The sequence below is a fragment of the Aethina tumida genome, chromosome 5 (genome assembly GCF_024364675.1).
Source record: "Aethina tumida isolate Nest 87 chromosome 5, icAetTumi1.1, whole genome shotgun sequence".
Lineage (NCBI taxonomy): Eukaryota > Metazoa > Arthropoda > Insecta > Coleoptera > Nitidulidae > Aethina > Aethina tumida.
In genome coordinates this window covers 451528-470085 of record NC_065439.1, presented here as the reverse complement: position 1 = coordinate 470085, position 18558 = coordinate 451528, and the positions used below count along the sequence as shown (strand labels likewise).

The 18558-nt window shown below is 30.7% G+C and overlaps 2 protein-coding genes across 2 annotated transcripts; one reads left to right on the top strand and one right to left on the bottom strand.

Moving 5' to 3' along the window:
• Positions 1-1873: 1873 nt before the first annotated feature.
• Positions 1874-5156, bottom strand: LOC109594768 (dynein axonemal intermediate chain 3-like). The gene is made up of 4 exons (XM_049967315.1): positions 3977-5156; positions 3281-3919; positions 2574-3231; positions 1874-2528 (listed from the first exon to the last, which is right to left on the bottom strand). The coding sequence occupies exons 1-4, from the start codon at positions 5154-5156 to the stop codon at positions 1874-1876; spliced, it is 3132 nt and encodes a 1043-aa protein (XP_049823272.1).
• Positions 5157-15963: 10807 nt separating this feature from the next.
• LOC109594776 (protoheme IX farnesyltransferase, mitochondrial) lies at positions 15964-17512 on the top strand. Its single transcript, XM_020010016.2, has 6 exons — positions 15964-16103; positions 16159-16354; positions 16463-16658; positions 16715-16890; positions 16947-17261; positions 17319-17512. The coding sequence occupies exons 1-6, from the start codon at positions 16023-16025 to the stop codon at positions 17486-17488; spliced, it is 1134 nt and encodes a 377-aa protein (XP_019865575.2). The 5' UTR covers positions 15964-16022; the 3' UTR covers positions 17489-17512.
• The last annotated feature ends 1046 nt before the right edge of the window (positions 17513-18558 follow it).

The following is an 18558-nucleotide window of genomic DNA, read 5'->3' as shown; positions in this document are numbered from 1 at the left end:
TTTATTATTATTATTATTAACTTTACGTACGGATTCTTGTTGACACTTTGTAAATTGACATCAATTTTGTACAAAACAGGTTTCGGCACATCGAATGCAATTTCAATACGTGCATTTTGATATATTATATTTTGTTGACGCAATTTAAAAAACTATTTTCTTTCGCAAATTGATTTTTATATGTCGTTTCGTAAAAATAACCGAAAATAATTTATTTTCGACAAAAACCAAAGTAAAAACTAATTAAAACGACGTGATTACATTATTCGAAAGTAGAAATCAATTAAATAAAAAACAAATAACAATGTTATTATAAATTATACAATTTAATTGTATTTTTGCAACTTTTATTGAAAATAAATAATACAATTTAATTTAATTTATAAATGAAATTTATTGTACAAACAAGTTTTTTACAATATTTTCATATTCTGATTTTCTATAATAATTCACCATTTTATTCCTCCCAAAATATTAATTACAAAAAAAAATACATATTAATTTTTGAACAATCATATTCACTATAAAATTCTTTAAAGTCAAAGTTAAAAGAGTCTTTAGACTAAACTTTCAGATAAAGCTTTAGAAGTCTTTTAATCATTTCATTTCTTCTTTCAATATTGGGGTGACTCTTTTTTCACTTTATGGTCAGTTTTTATGACTATCAACTTTCCTTTTTCTTTCTCCATATCTTCTTGTTCTTCTTTCAATTTTGACGCTGCTTTTTCTTCTTTTAATATTTTTTCTTATTCCAATGTCTTTTGTCTTTGTAGGGACGAATGAAACTTGAAGCTTTGGAAATTTGATCATCAATCTTTTATCATTTCTCAGGAAAAATTTAGTTTAATGTTCTAAAATATTATTTGGAATACTTCCAACATTCTCATTAACAATTAGTTCAATTTATTCAATTAACCATTCTTTTTTATGAGCATCATCCCTCTTTCCAGAAATTCATGTAATTAAAACTTTGGTAACTTTAGTTCTTCTGATAATTTAAATCTTCCTTTCGTTTTATTTTCTCAGTCTCGTCTTGTTCTTGTTTCAGTTGCTTCATCTTCTTCTTTTAATAATTTTTCTTCTCCCAATTTATTTTGCCTTTCTTCGATGAGTCTAAGATTGTAGAGAGGAATGGGACTTTTATATTCAAAGTTTTCTTCTTCTTTCATTAACTTTGTTCATAGTCTTTTACACCAACAAATAATGTTTGAACAATCAGTCACATTAACCATAGAAAGTATTAGAAAATTATTATTTTGTATCAATTGGTTATAATTATAATTACAATTCACAATAAGTTTTAGAAAGCTGATTATCAATCTTTTATCATTCCTCAGGAAAAACTTAGTTTACAGTTCTAAAGTATTATCTTTGGAATACTTTCAATATTTTCATTGACATTTTCACTTAATTATTCGTATTTATGAGCATCATGCCTCTTTCCAGAAATTCATGTAATTAAATCTTTGGTAACTTTAGTTTTTCTGATAGTTTAAATCTTCTTTTCGTTTTATTTTGTCAGTCTCGTTTTGTTTTTGTTTCAGTTGCTTAGTCTTCTTCTTTTAATAATTTTTCTTTTCCTAATTTATTTTGCCTTTCTTCGATGAATCTAAGATTGTAGAGATGAATGGAACTCTTAGATTCAACGTTTTCTTCTCCTTTAATTAACTCTGTTCATTTTGTCTTTTACACCAACAAATTGGGTTTGAACAATCAGTCATATTGCTTTGTCTTTTTCTTTTAATATTTTTTCTGCTCCCAATTTATTTTGTGTTTTTTCGATTTAATTATTAATATTCTAGAAAATATTAGAAAATTACTTTTTATATCATAATTATAATTAATAGTGTTCTAAAGTATTCTTTAAATTACTTTAATTAACATTCTCATTGACAGCTAACTCACTTTTTTCACTTAACGATTCATTTTTATCAGCATCATCTTTCTTTCCAGAAATTTCTGTAATTAATTCTTTGGCAACTTTTAACTTTCCGGACATTTTCAATCTTCCTTTTGCTTTCTTTTTCTCCGCCTCCTCTTGTTCTTGTTTCAATTTCAACGCAGCTTGTTGTTCTTCTTCTAGTCTTTTCTCCTCTTCCAACTTCTTCTGCCTTTCTTCGATGAGTCTAAGTTTGTGAGGATGAATCGGACCTTGAGCTTCAAAAAGTTTTCTTCTCCTTTCGTTGACTTTACTCATTGCGTCTTCCATACTATATTCGTACTCGTAAGGATTGTTCTTTATAAATTCTTCAGCTTCTAAGCATATATTTTCGAAGCAACTGAAGCAATTAACAGTTTCTTGATCAGAAAATGGAAAACTATAAGGGTCAATTTCTGTGTGCATCTTTTCTTGAGCAGGGAAAATAGTTTCCACTGCAAATTTGAACAACTCCTCACGTCGTTTATTAATCTCAATTTGTTTCAGTTTCTTCTCCAATTTATGTTTTTCAAGTTGTTCATACGGTTCTTTTTGCCACTTTAATTCGTTTATGTCTAATTTCTTTTTGTTTTTGATCGTCTGTTGAATTCTTTTTTTATATTCGTTGTCCCATTTTATTTTATTTTTTTGGAACTCTTTCAAAATAATTGGTTTCCTTAAATTAGTTAGTGGTTTAGTGGCTTCTTCTTCTTTTTGGAGTTTCTTTTCCTCAACTTTGATCTCTTTGGGTTTTATAATATATCTGTCACACCATTCTTTTTGCCACTTGTTGAAACTGTTTCTTGCCTTTACTTCACGGCAAATAAACTCATCCAACTCTTCGCTGTTTTGGTCTTTGGTCGTGTCCAAAAGATGTAATCTTAAGTTGCCAAACTCATCACCAGCTGCGAACAAATTTTCGTTCACACTTCTTGGCTGCTCCTTCCAAATCAAATTGCTTCCAATGTTCAACACCACTTGGTCCAACCTATTATTACTATCAACCTCCAGCCTCCAGTACTCCATAAATCCGTTACTTTTTATTATGCTGAATCCAGATTTGCTGTGCCATCTTCCCTGACAAATCAAATCGTCCACCTTCCTCCACAACACCGGGCCGTGTTGGCACTCATCCCTCCACAAGGCGAATATTGTGCCTCCAACTGTGAGTACGGTACCGCTTTCGTTGACGGCTGTCTGAACAACTGGGCCGTCGTGACAAGAGCTGTAGTTCAGGAACTGGCAGTTTTCTGCTGGAACTAGTTCGTCGTCATCTAATTGTTGGCCGTCCCATTTTATGTGTCCGTATTCTCCTGCAATAAAAGAGTCTTAATTAGAGAATTTGTTCAGTACTGTACTTACCTTTCATTGTCCCTATGTGCATGTCAGCATAAACTTCTTCCGAACGGTTAATTATGGGATGAAATACTGCTTTGCCTTCGTCTTTAAGTTCCAGATTTTCAACCTGATAGGTGAGGTTGGAGTACTTTTTAATGGAAGCATGGGTAACCAGTAAATTTTTATCATCCTTAGATACGTTAACCGTATAAATGGGTCTCAAATCAAGATTTTTGTACGGAGACTCCGACAGTCTTAAGGCACTCGGCTTCCTTTTCAGGCGTCTCAATTGCTTCAGCTTCGCTGTGTCTTTAAAGCTCAACTTTTGCACCATGTCCCAAAGGTTGATGGTGCCATCCAAGCTGCAGCTTTCGAATTGCATTGAAATTTTTGTGTCATCCCTTTCTATTAACCGTCCTGTTTTTGTGAAGTCATGGAAGGGGGACCTCCAACGGATTCCCACTATGGGGCTTTTGTGGGAGCAGGTCAAATCAGATGTGAGTATGGGCCTCACTACTTCTATGGGTTGGAGGAATTGCTCCCAGTTTAAAAATAAATAAATTTGCTGGCGTATTGACTTCTGTTTTAGGTTCAGGATGGGGTCATAAGGTTTGATTTTATCTCTAATATCCCATATTAATATTTGTCCATTTTTGCAACCCCCTAAAAAAAACATGAGGTATGAACATGGAGTTGAATGATTAAAAAACAGTTAAGTACCAATTAGTACGTTGCCATCGTAAGGGCAGAAGGAGAGATTCATTACTTCTCTTGGGGCCTCCAAAATTAGTACAGGTGACATATAATCAAATAGGCTCCAAACTAAAACGTAGTTAGGGTCATGAACTGCCCTAAAGACCTCATCATCAGTGGGCTCGTTAGAAATGTAGTGATAAGAGGAGTAGCTGGAGTAAGCAACAACGAAGATCCAACTGAACAAAGGGTGCCAAGTCATGGCTTCAACCATTCTCCCCCTGCACCTCCGGATGTCCGAGTACGACATAAACTCCTTCACCTTCAGCTGGTCTCTCTTTGAAGGCAGTTGTCCTCTTGCCAACAATTCGCTGTAGTCGTAGGTGTACAAGTTGAACGACCCATTGATTGTTAACATGTCTGTCAGGGACTTACTGTGTCTTTCGAAGTAACTACTGACCTTACCACCGAAGGGTTCCAGCTCAATTTGGTCGTACTGGTAGTTGTATTGGGTGGTTGCATTCCTGGGGAACGTGCACACAGTTTGGGCCTCTCTGGTGGTGTAAGTTGGAGCCGCCTGCATCCAGTTATCAATTCTCCTTTTACTTATGACGGGGATGCGTTGGTCACAGGTCAATTCGGTGTAGTTCATGCTGTTACTAATTCTGAATCGTGACCTGCCGCTGTAAATGGGATACTTGGACTCGATTAGTATTTGCAACAAAGGCCTGGTGTTCAAATTCATGATGCCCACCACCAAGTGGTCACTCCCTTGAGGAAGCCAGGGCTTGGAGGTTTTTACGACGACTTGATTCAACTTTTTGTACTGTTCCTCCTTTAACCTGTCTACAAGGGCACTGATTTTAGTTTGAGCCTCTTCGGTGACACAAACGTAAAACTCGTCGTAGTCGTTGGTTTCATCCGGAATGTAACCCACTAAGAGGTTATCCAAGGGGAAGTCATCCAAGTCCGACTTGTAGGGGGTAAAGACTGAGTCTTTGGAAGTCTGTAGGTGGTCCAACACGTCCCGGAAGTTGAGGTAAATCCACGGATTTTCCACGGAAACATCTACACCGACCTCACACTTTAGTAGCCTCTGTAAGTCCTCGTCCAGAACAAGTTTGTGGACACCAGGCACGTTGAACAGATCCTCAGGCTTCGCCTTAGGTTTCCTCTTCTTCGTTCTCTTTTGAGCCACCACTTCCATCGTAACACACCCAACACAGCGAGAAGTATCGACAAAACAACTCCGGTGTTGTTACCACAACAACCACCGGTTGTTGATTTTAGTGCCCGGGATAAGGATGCATTAAGGGAGGCGCGAGGGGGATGAATGTCTAATCTAATGGCTGGAAATCCTCGCAGTTTAATACTTCTAATGCATTAGGACCTGGGGCGTTTGCTGCGTCAGCTACGCCGGCACACCTTGACAATCGCCTTCGGCCACTCAAAACTGAAACTAATTTTATTTGCCCGCGATAAATAAAAAATAAGCGGTGGTGAATTTCTGTCGAATTGAACGGCCGTTTAAAAAGTGATATTTACAAACAGTTTTTAATAATTAAAGTTTTGTTATATGTTCGCACACGCACACAATGCAGTTGTTGAAATAATGAACGGCAATTTTAATTAGTAATTGTAAATACATTACGGACCAGTGAATTATTTTACTGAAAAATTTATTAGCTATAGCCGTACGAATAATTGCAATCGGACGATTTTCGTTTGCGATGTGAACAATGCAATTTAATAGTTATTGTTATTAATTAATAAGCTTTCACTAATCACGACCAATTAATTTTATTCATTCAACAGCTTTTTTTTTTTTGTTTGTTTGTTGCTGCCCATGTTTATAATTTGTGTGTTTTATTAATTGGTATGCAGATTCATAATCTGAATTATGTATATCACATTTACAGCTAATTAAAATGTCATCAATATTTTATTCATACTTTGATACCTTTAGTATACCACAACTGGACCAAAATTACTTTTCTCTTAAGTCTTTTGAATCTTCACTATTGAGCCACTTCAATTTCTACATAACTCACTTAATTTGAAGATGAAAAATAGATTACTTACAAGTTAAAATATAAAAGAATAGAACAATTTATAAAATATTGATAGATTTTCATATCTGGCATTATAGAAATGAGATTTTTTTAAATATAGAATTAATTTGCTTCTTCTTGAAACATAAACTACTGCAGATTAATTTAAAAAACTTACAAGTTAAAATATAAAAAAATAGAACAATTTCTAAAATATTGGTTCATTTTCATATTTTATTTATATAATTTACGTTTTGTATTTGTCCAGTTATTGGAATTTGTGTTCTACTTGGCAAATAAATGGTAATTATAAATGTAAAAGAATTTTTGTTAAGAAAGTAACACACACACATTGTGTTTAGAGATGCGGAAAATATGTTTAACATACACAATCCTTTCTTAAACGCTTAAAAGTAGTAAGACGTATTCACTTCTCAATAATAAGCAATCACAATAAATTTGAAATTCAATTGTGAAGGTACCTGTTGAAAATGAATAATTGGTTTCATTGTTGGAAAAGAAAGGTGGAAAATATGGTTCCCATAACGTACCTCCCACAAGGTGCTCAATTCAATCGACCATGAAACTGATCCGTTATGAGTTCATTTCTTATAATTTTACAATCTTGTTAAAGCTACTAGTATAATCTTACAAAAAGGAGCCGACAACACTTCATCAAAATATTATCCTTTTTTATATATTCATTTTTATTTATTATTTTTGTTTTTTTTTATTTTATTTGTACATAATTTTAAGTGAATATTATTATTTATTATGTTTCGTATGTTGTTTTTGTTTTCTAAAATTGTATTGGCATTAAAGGATCTGCTTCTAAAATTCTTAACAATGTTATTACATAACTTTAAGTGTAGCACATTATTTATTATATATTATTAGTAATATATTTAATATTTTGATATCACGTGGCTTTTATTTCATGTCCAGTTTACTGTTTTTGTTTACTAAAATTGTATTGCCATTAAAGGATCTGCTTTTAAAATTTTTAACGATTTTATTACATAATTTTAGGTGTAGCACATTATTTATTATATATTATTAGTAATATATTTAATATTTTGATTTCATGTGGCTTTTATTTTAAGTCCATTTTAATGTTTTTGTTTTCTACGATTGTATTGGCATTAAAGGATCTGCTTCTAAAATTCCTAACGATTTTATTACATAATTTTAAGTCTAGCACATTATTTATTATATATTATTAGTAATATATTTAATATTTTGATTTCATGTGGCTTTTATTTTAAGTCCATTTTAATGTTTTTGTTTTCTACGATTGTATTGGCATTAAAGGATCTGCTTCTAAAATTCCTAACGATTTTATTACATAATTTTAAGTGTAGCACATTATTTATTATATATTATTAGTAATATATTTAATATTTTGATTTCATGTGGCTTTTATTTTAAGTCCATTTTAATGTTTTTGTTTTCTACGATTGTATTGGCATTAAATGATCTGCTTCTAAAATTCCTAACGATTTTATTACATAATTTTAAGTGTAGCACATTATTTATTATATATTATTAGTAATATATTTAATATTTTGATTTCACGTGGCTTTTATTTCATGTCCAGTTTACTGTTTTTGTTTCCTAAAATTGTATTGGCATTAAAGGATCTGCTTCTAAAATTCCTAACGATTTTATTACATAATTTTAAGTGTAGCACATTATTTATTATATATTATTAGTAATATATTTAATATTTTGATTTCATGTGGCTTTTATTTTAAGTCCATTTTAATGTTTTTGTTTCCTAAAATTGTATTGCCATTAAAGGATCTGCTTCTAAAATTCCTAACGATTTTATTACATAATTTTAAGTGTAGCACATTATTTATTATATATTATTAGTAATATATTTAATATTTTGATTTCATGTGGCTTTTATTTTAAGTCCATTTTAATGTTTTTGTTTCCTAAAATTGTATTGCCATTAAAGGATCTGCTTCTAAAATTCCTAACGATTTTATTACATAATTTTAAGTGTAGCACATTATTTATTATATATTATTAGTAATATATTTAATATTTTGATTTCACGTGGCTTTTATTTCATGTCCAGTTTACTGTTTTTGTTTCCTAAAATTGTATTGGCATTAAAGGATCTGCTTCTAAAATTCCTAACGATTTTATTACATAATTTTAAGTGTAGCACATTATTTATTATATATTATTAGTAATATATTTAATATTTTGATTTCATGTGGCTTTTATTTTAAGTCCATTTTAATGTTTTTGTTTCCTAAAATTGTATTGGCATTAAAGGATCTGCTTCTAAAATTCCTAACGATTTTATTACATAATTTTAAGTGTAGCACATTATTTATTATATATTATTAGTAATATATTTAATATTTTGATTTCACGTGGCTTTTATTTCATGTCCAGTTTACTGTTTTTGTTTCCTAAAATTGTATTGGCATTAAAGGATCTGCTTCTAAAATTCCTAACGATTTTATTACATAATTTTAAGTGTAGCACATTATTTATTATATATTATTAGTAATATATTTAATATTTTTATTTCATGGGGCTTTTATTTTAAGTCTATTTTAATGTTTTTGTTTCCTACAATTGATTTGGCATTAAAGGATCTGCTTCTAAAATTCCTAACGATTTTATTACATGATTTTAAGTGTAGCACATTATTTATTACATGTTATTAGTAATATATTTAATATTTTGATTTCATGTGGCTTTTATTTTAAGTCCGTTTTAATGTTTTTGTTTCCTAAAATTGTATTGACAGTAAAATATCTGCTTCTAAAATTTCTAACAATTTCATTACATAATTTTAAGTGTAGTACATTATTTATTATGTTTTATAAGTAATATATTTGATATTTTATATGTTTTGTAACAATTATTGAAGTAAATCTGAAGTAAAATATTTAAATAGCGGCATTACATAAAGTAAAACGAGCCCACAAAAAAAAACACTTGCACAGAAAATAAAAATAAAGTTCCCGTTAATAAAGACATAGTTGAACAATGAGGGGATAAGTTGAAATATCAATAACGGTACCGGTAGTTAATCGCAAAAATCCACAAAGTACCGTACCGATACATTTTCAGGAGTTATGATTACGTTAAGACCGACAAAGTTACACGGACGATCGAACAAATCGCCAGTTCAAAAGGGCCCGACTCGTTTTACGCGTTTAACTTATCAATGGAAGCCACAAAGCCACAAACATGCGAGAAGTTATCTCAAGCATTCTTATTTAACTTGTGTGCCGTTTTTCCAATAATAAAATAATCACCCGGACTCGTTCTCGAAACGAAAAGACAACTCCAACTCCCCCGCCCTGTGCCGGGACTTATTAATCACATAATTAATTATTTTCGCCGTGCGAAAGAAGAGTAATTAAATTTATTTTTTGGTTTTTGTTATTACAAAGGTTTTAATTTAAAACTTTTATTTCAACGCATTAATCGAGACGGCGACACTTAAGCAAAAGCAAAGGCAGAGGCAAAAGCAAAAGGGAGAGGTGGCTGGTGTATTTTTGCACCCAAAGAGATTTCCGTCCGTTTCCAAGCAACAGATCTCTAACTTTCCTCCAAAGCTGCTTGCCACTGTGCTTTAGACAGATCATGATTTAGATGTAATTACTTTATCTAGTCTCAGGTTTAACTATGTGTTCTACATTACTTGTACAAACTATTAAACGTCATTTAGGCCACTAATGACTTTATCAATGTGTGTAATATTCAAATTACATTCCAGGCAAGGCAAATTAATTGTTGGCTGACAGACAAAAATACATTATTAAATTGGCTCCAGTTCAAAAACCAGATTGGTTTCATCCACCTCCTAATTTGGATTGTTTCCCTTCGAATAAATTGAGCCGGCAACCAGATACCATAATTACACCAGAAATCCGTTGACAAATTAATCACGTAAAAACCCCTAATGCCTTCGCAAACCAATTAATAATAAAGTTGCCGGCTTACGTCTTTAATGGACACTTACGTTTGAGTCTTTAAGGTGTGTCCCGTGATTGTGGGATTGTGTGGGGTCCGGACTCAGGTAACGACAGGAACCCAAACACCAGATTAACAATTGTAATCTTAAATTGTTTGTAATCGATACGAACTACTGTGTGGTGCTACCATTTCGCCCATTTTGCCATTTCAATTGGTCCGAACTTCTGGCCCTCAATAGTGGTACTGCGTAAATAGAGTGCGTCGGACAATGACACTATTAATATGTTGTTTGCCATATTTTCAAACACGTTTATTGTGTTATTTGAAATTGGCAGCTTTCAAATAAGGGGGAAGTCTATTTTGGTCCCAATTTTCACTCTTTCACCTTTAAATGTGTAAATAAGTTTGATTGAGTAGAGGCTGAAAATACTCAGAAAGGAGTATTTGGAAGATTTAACCAGAGAAAATTAAATTATGCTCAAGAAATATTTTATTTTAAAAATTTAGTGGACTAAATAAATTAAAATGTGAAAAGATAAAAGTAAATTTTAGTCCAAAAATGTTGAATTCAGATAATTAGAAAAAATCAATCTTTCACCTTTAAATAAATTAATAAATTTAGTTGTGTAAAGACTGAAAATACTCAAAAATTAAGAATCGAAAGATCTAAGAAGAGAAAAATAAATTTTGGTCCGAAACTTACTTTATTTCACAAACTTAGAGACCAATAAACTTTGAATTCAGATATTTAGAAATATTCAATGTTTCACCTTTAAATAAATTAATAAATTTAGTTGCGTGGAGATTGAAAATATTCAAAACTTTATTCGACAAATTTGAAGACTTATATTTTGGTCCAAAAACTTACTTTATTCCACAAACTTAGAGAACAATAAACTTTGAATTCAGATTTATGAATAATCTTTCTTTCAGCTTTAAATAAATTAATAAGTTTAGTTGTGTAGAGAGAGAAGATAATCAAAATGAAAATTTGAGAATTCTAACAAGAGAAATCAAGATTTTGGTCCAAAAATTACTTTATTTGAACTTTAGAGACTAATAAACTTTGAATTCAGATATTCAGAAATAATAAATCTTTCACCTTTAAATAAATTAATAAGTTTAATTGTGTAGAGACTCAAAAGACTCAAAAATGATTATTTGAAAGATCTAACAAGAGAAAGGTACATTTTGGTCCAAAAACTTACTTTATTCCACAAACTTAGAGACCAATAAACTTTGAATTCAGATTTATGAATAATCTTTCTTTCACCTCTAAATAAATTAATAAGTTTAGTTGTGTAGAGAGAGAAGATAATCAAAAATGAAAATTGGTCTAAAAATTACTTTGTTTGGACTTTAGAGACTAAAAAACTCTGAATTCAGGTATTCAGAAATAAAAAATTTTTCACCTTTAAATAAATTAATTAATTAATAATTGTGTAGAGATTTAAGAGACTCAAAAATAATTATTCGAAAAATCGAACAAGAGGAAAGTATATTTTGGTCCAAAAACTTTGAATTCTTTATATGTAAAAGTTTGTAAGACTAAATTGAAATGTAAATGACTAACTTGAAACGGTCAACTAATTAGACTTAAATTTATGAAAATCTGATTTTTAAAATGATAGATATGAAAATCTGTCAATATTTTATAAATTGTTATATTCTTTTATATTTTAACTTGTAAGTTTTTTAAATTTATGTTTTAAATCCAAACTGAAATGTTAATTACTAATTTGAAACAGTCAACTAATTAGACTTAAATTTATGAAAATCTGATTTTAGAATGTCAGATATGAAAATCTGTCAATATTTTATAAATTGTTATATTCTTTTATATCTTAACTTGTAAATTTTTTAAATTTATGTGCGGAAGTTTTTATGTTTTAAATCCAAACTGAAATGTTAATTACCAATTTGAAACACTCAGCAAATTAATTCTAAATTTATAAAAATCTAATTTCTATGATGTCAGATATGAAAATGTACCAATATTTTATAAATTATTCTATTCTTTTAAATTTTAACTTGTAAGTATTTTAAATTTATTTGCAAAAGTTTGTAAGACCAAAACAAAATGTAAATGACTAATTTGAAACAGTCAACTAATTAGATTTAAATTTATGAAAATGTGATTTTTAAAATGACAGATATGAAAATCTGTCAATATTTTATTAATTGTTCTATTCTTTTATATTTTAACTTGTAAGTTTTTTAAATTTATGTGCAGAAGTTTATAAAAATCTTATTTCTATGATGCCAGATATAATGAAGTATTCAATAACTAATAAAATTATTATAATATAAAAAAAATGAACAGAATTATATAGTTCAGAAAGTAACTGAATCAGAAATAAACGTTGTAATTTAAATGAAGATGATTATGCGTGTAATACGTAGATGCAGACCTGATGGGAGTATGCATGGTCCAGATGCGAATCGAGATTAAACCGGGGTCGGAAATAATCCCACCTTAATCCGCACGCCAGATTTGCCTTCCTCAATGGAACTGATCGCTGAATTTGACAGTTGTGATGTAGGTATCCAGTCAGATTAAGACCGACCTACGTCTAACATTCGCATTGGTTAATCGAAAACCTGAATACGTACCACGTCATTTCACCAACATCCTAGTTTGCCACTAGTTATAGTTTAAACAAAATGGAAGAGACCAGAAACTCCCAATTTCACTATTCTCATCAAGTATGAATTGATGCACGTCTGAGTTGTATATTTCATCCCAATTTGTTCCAATAGATTGTCTTATCAAACACCAAAGGTGTACCTTTAAAGCACCAATTGCCCAAAATTATTAGAAAGATTGTGTGTGAACCATAATTCCAAAGAAAAAAATAAATCCAATGGTATTACAAACCAATATTAGTTGAAATAAAATCCCATATTATGTCACAAGCCTATTGAACATTTTACAACCTTTTGAGCATTATATTTGCCCTGTTAATAGACTTGTGATGATGGTTCTTAGACCTCCCCCACAAAAGAAACGACTAAAAGAGCAAGCTGCATAAAAAACCTTGAAAAAAAAAATCGCAGGTGATGCGATAATCTTTCGAAAGAGTTTGAGGCACCAACGGGGAAAAGAGCAATCGCAGATACTGCGTTATCTGATGTGTTGAAATTGGTTTGGTGGGGTCTCCCCATAAATTAATTAAGTATAAATAAATCGCATAATTTAGAAAGAATCGCGGCCCCTTTGTGGTCCATTGTTCGCGGGCTGCGGCGTGGATGTTGTTGTTGTCAGCACAACAAAGGCCGTCAGTTAGAATGGCGGAATGGAGGCATGGAACAGTCAGCAATCTGCGGCGGAGTCAAGTGGCATTGTAGTCCATTATCAGGGCGGCGGCGGCGGTGGCTATGGTGTCCGATAACAGCGGCAAGATTGAGATGTCGAGGGTGATAAGTACACCGACAGTTGACACCTATTTACGAGAGGGGGACTTCCTACTTCCCGACGCTATATTAAAACTTAATCACACGGCTTTATTAAGTTTCGCTCCTCGACCAGTACGACAGATTTTAATTACTCAAATCACCAATAAAATGTTGCCAATTGAGTACTTCAACATGGTTTACACTTTAATACGTTAAGTATGTAAGAATTGAATTTGCATTTGAGCGTGAACCGGATCGCAGTTGCACAAATCGTGGAGGAATGAAAGAAAGCAAATATTGGCCCCGGGACATTCACCAAACACAATCAATTCAAGTTTCTTGCCGAATAGCCGAACAAAGTAGGCATAAATTATGAATCGGCGTAGAAACGAAGAGGAGATTTTGTTTGTGTAGCGTGTTAGATGCGGTCCCTCAAGTTCACTGGGACAGAAAAGCAGTCTAAAAAGCTAAGAACGGTCTCAACGTGCCCCGGGATTTTTTAATCCCTACAACGGTGCACGCCTCGCCAAATTCATTTACATCACCGACCACCCGGAATATTTTTCTGATGCGTCTGCATGTGTGTGTGTGACTGGAACAGGGGGTCAAATCTTTTCAACATTTCGATCTACTTTACTATTAAATTCCTCAAATTACAACACTTTTTTAATCAAATAAATGAATGAGAATAATTAATTATGGTCCAGATGTGTGGTTTTAAGGGAATCGAAAGAGAAACTAAAGTATGAATCGACAAATATTGACATATTCCACAAGTATAACCGAAAGTGTGTCTGATTTCTTGGTAATAGAAATGTAATGTTTGATTTTCACAGGCAGTTTAACCTATATTTTCGGTTTCATCAAAATGCGACATGTGGTGTGGTGTGGCGTAGTTTGACCGTATGTATTTGGGGGTGCACTCTTTGTTTATCGTATGTAAATCCATTATAAGGCATTTAAAGCGAACGGATGTGACATACGATACTCACAGTGCATTAAAATATATATTACCCACCTGTAACTAAAAGGGTGTGTGATATACTGTAATTATTTTTAAGTATTAATTAGAATAGCGATTTACAATTACCTACATGTAAACTTAAAACAGGTCTTTAATGGCAAAAATTACATTATTTAAATATTAATATGATTATCTCATAAAATAAGTATATAAATTTTAATAATTCTTATTAACTATTAATAAATATATTAAATCCTACTTTTAATTTACGGTTTTATTCAGACTGTGAGCAAATAATAATTAAGTATAGATGAGGGCTTATTCCATAAAACTAAAATAATATAAGTTTTATTTAAATAATATCCATTAATCATAGTAGCAATCATTGAATATCCAAACTGATATAATTATTTAATTTAAACTTCATGCTATGTGGTTTTAAACTGAATAATCTGAATTTTTCAAATCACTACAATGGAATAGAAAAGTTTCGAAGGCAAAATTACTATTTTTATGTGAATGAACATTAATAAGAATTAATTAAATTATTTCATGCATTTATATGCAGTTTATCAGTCTAAAATTAATTAAGATATGAAATAAAGGGCAAAATAACTACTATTAATATTTGAAAAAAAAAAATAATTATAACTAAATAATATAATGTTACATGATATTTCATTATTAATCAATTTAAATTATATTCCATATTTATAATTTTATTTTTAATGATTATATTGATTCAAAAAAATATTTTAAGTAATATTTATATATAATGATTATATTAAAATATTAAACATTCAGAAATGAAATTAAAGGACAAAATGATAACTACTATTAACTTAATAAATTATTTGAAAAAGAGTAATAAAATATTGAGTGATTAATAATTAATATAAAATTTAATTCGTACTTATAATTTGAATTTTAATGATTATATTAAAATATTAAATATTTAGAAATAAAATTTAAGGGCAAAATATGTTAATAACTACGATTAACATAACTTTATTCATATAATAAATTATTTCTGATTATAATTTGAAAAAATAATAGTATCTAATGATATTTTATTAATAATTAATTTGAAATTTTAAAAAATATATTTTTATGTTATTTTTAAAGATAATAATAATAAAATCATAGTATCAAATGATATTTTATTAATAATTAATTTAAAAATTTATTTTAATAATTATATTGATTCAAAAAATATTTTTAAGTAATATTTAAGTATAATGATTATACTAAAATATTAAACATTCAGAAAGGACAAAATAAAAACTACTATTAATAAATTTAAAATTTTAAAAAATATATTTTTATGTTATAATATTTAGTGATATTTTATTAATAATTAATTTAAAATTTACTTCTAATTTACATTTATTATTTTAATATATTCATTAAAAATAAAATTATAAATATTTAAATGCATTATATTTTAAAAGCTAAGCGTTTTAGATTATGCAACCCAGATTACGCGCAAGTTTAAATTTTATTTTTTTTTATTTATTATTTATAATATTGAAATTATTATGTATATTATTTTATTAGGTCAAATTAATTTATTCTGTGTAATCAATAAACGAATTTAATAATATTTTTATTGAAAATTTGATGTTTTGAAAATGTCATAATCCCCAGGAAACCTAACCTCAACGTTACGAAACAAAAATATTAAAATGTGCATTAAATAAAACCACATATAATGTCAAATATACTACATCTTCACTTAAAATTATGCAAAAACTCTTTAGGAATTTTACAAACAAATAATTTAATACTAAAGGCAAGTGCTTCATAAATTTATAAGTTATAAGTTTTTATATTTAATTATTTTGTAGAAATATGTTAATTTTAACATTCCAAGCGCACATTTCGTTAATCAGACAAAGGGTAAAGCGTCAGCCACCGTAGATATAACAACAGATGATTTAAAAGTGAAACCTAGTCAAATACCAGCATGGAAACCAACTCCGTCAACAGACAGATCAAATCTAACACAACACTATTTAAATCTGTCCAAAATTCGTCTAACCAGTATGTAAAACACAATAAATATCTAAAAACAAGAATGTAATGTTCACTGAGTTCAATAAATTTAACAAAATGAAACACACCAGTTTAAAGTATTCAATGTTTTTGCAGCACTGGTAGTCATAACTTCAATGGCAGGCTACGCTGTGGCCCCAGCTCCCTTTGACTGGTCCACATTCGCCATGTGCATTGCAGGCACAGGCCTATTATCAGGGGCAGCAAACGCTGTCAACCAGTTTCATGAAGTACCATTTGATGCACAGATGAACAGGACAAAACAGCGAGTTATAGTTTGCGGAAAACTGACGTAAGTCCTCATTTAAATGATTTAAACGTACAACCTAAAGTATAAATTAATTTCAGGCCACTGCATTCAATGTTGTTCGCCGCCGGTGCCAGTGCAAGTGGCCTCAGCATCCTGTATTTCGGCGTGAACGAACTGACTGCCCTTCTGGGCCTCACAAACTTGCTGCTCTACACATCCGTGTACACACCCATGAAGCGAATCAGTATTTTAAACACGTGGGTTGGATCAATAGGTATAATAACATGGACAAAAAATTGTACAACTTATTGATAAATTTACGCAAATCAGTTGGGGCAATCCCTCCGTTGATGGGCTGGGCGGCGTGTGCCGGAACTCTAGGACCAGGTGCCTGGTTGATGGCCGCCCTGTTGTACAGCTGGCAGTTTCCGCACTTCAACGCCCTGTCGTGGAACCTGAGGCCCGACTATTCGAGAGCGGGGTACCGCATGATGGCGGTGACCGATCCTGCCTTGTGTCGGCGGGTCGCCTTGAGACACACCGTGGCTCTGCAGGCTATGAGTGTGGCCGCACCGTTCCTGGATGTCACCAACTGGTGGTTCTTGCTTGAGAGCACTCCACTTAACTTGTACTTTATTTATTTAGGTATAACGCCTTTAAATTTATTTTTATATAATAATGGAACGTTATTTTTGTTTGCAGCGTATCAATTTTACAAAGATTCTTCCAGTTCGTCGTCCAGAAAACTGTTTAGGTATTCGTTAATTCATTTGCCACTTTTAATGCTTATGTTCCTGTTGAATAAGAAGAAGTGGTTTGCGTTTGAGGCAAAAACCACCGAAAACGCAGCAACAGAAGATCAAGTTAGATGATACAAATAAATTATTTTAAGTACATACAGCAGTATTAATAACTAATTCATGTTGAATCAGGATAAATACATGACTAAGACAAATAAAAATATCAATATCAAGGATATAATTCGTTGGTTAAATGAATAAAAATGCGTAATTTAAAAAATATTTATTTAAAATTTAATTACTCATTAATTCCATTGCCATAATGTTTTTATATTTGAACATGAACTTATATAAAATTTTATACGTAGTTTTATCATATAAAATCAGTAATTAATATAATTCTCAACAGTAGAATCCCTGAACAGAGTTGAGTTCCATATTAAGGCAGTTTGAACAGTTACAAAAATAAAAAATTCCGGAAAACCATGGTAATATTAATATATGTATGTATCTAAATTTAACTATGTACAGGTCACTTTCAGGAATCAGTAATGTAGTTTACAATGTACCTATTTATTTATATATAATAAATACTCCTAGCCACACAACTTCAAATTAAAATTCAAAACTTTCTACACTTACGAAAAAACAACGACAAAGTAAATTGTTTGTGGTATTTTTTGCAGACCACGTGTATTCGTTAAGCACAATTGTTTGGTTTTAGGGATTCCCTGTCGGAATTTCGTACCTAGTTTCCACGAATTTACAACAGAAATGCTCGATTTGCTCTACTCGTCACAATTAGCTCTTTCTTAACACAATATCGTAGTGGTAAAGATTGCGCTTCCTGTCCGACTGCTTTGTGCATATTCATTGTTCAAACAGGTATATATATTAATTAATTAATATATGTATTTATAAAATTCTATGTTGGTGTATATGATTTTTTTACAATTATGAACACATACGTTGCACCTTTTTTAAGGAGGGGTTCCTGACTAAAGTATCGTTATTCAATATAAAGAGCGCCCACAAAAATTATTACACTATCCTTCCTTTTAACAAACACTGATATAATTAGATTTTGTTAAGTTTCACAGCTGAATATTTACAAATGCGATTGAATTCTTATAAATGTATGTAGGTCAGTCAATTATTATAAACTAGAACATTCACAATGTTATTTAATTAATTTGATTTAG

Coding starts and splice junctions, on each gene's coding strand:
- LOC109594776 (XM_020010016.2), top strand. CDS start 16,023: ATGTCAAATATACTACATCTTCACTTAAAATTATGCAAAAACTCTTTA. Junction 16,659..16,714: donor ATAGTTTGCGGAAAACTGAC/GTAAGTCCTCAT, acceptor AATTAATTTCAG/GCCACTGCATTCAATGTTGT. Junction 16,891..16,946: donor CACGTGGGTTGGATCAATAG/GTATAATAACAT, acceptor TACGCAAATCAG/TTGGGGCAATCCCTCCGTTG.
- LOC109594768 (XM_049967315.1), bottom strand. CDS start 5,156: ATGGAAGTGGTGGCTCAAAAGAGAACGAAGAAGAGGAAACCTAAGGCG. Junction 3,232..3,280: donor GCACATAGGGACAATGAAAG/GTAAGTACAGTA, acceptor CTTTTATTGCAG/GAGAATACGGACACATAAAA. Junction 2,529..2,573: donor AAACCAATTATTTTGAAAGA/GTTCCAAAAAAA, acceptor ATATAAAAAAAG/AATTCAACAGACGATCAAAA.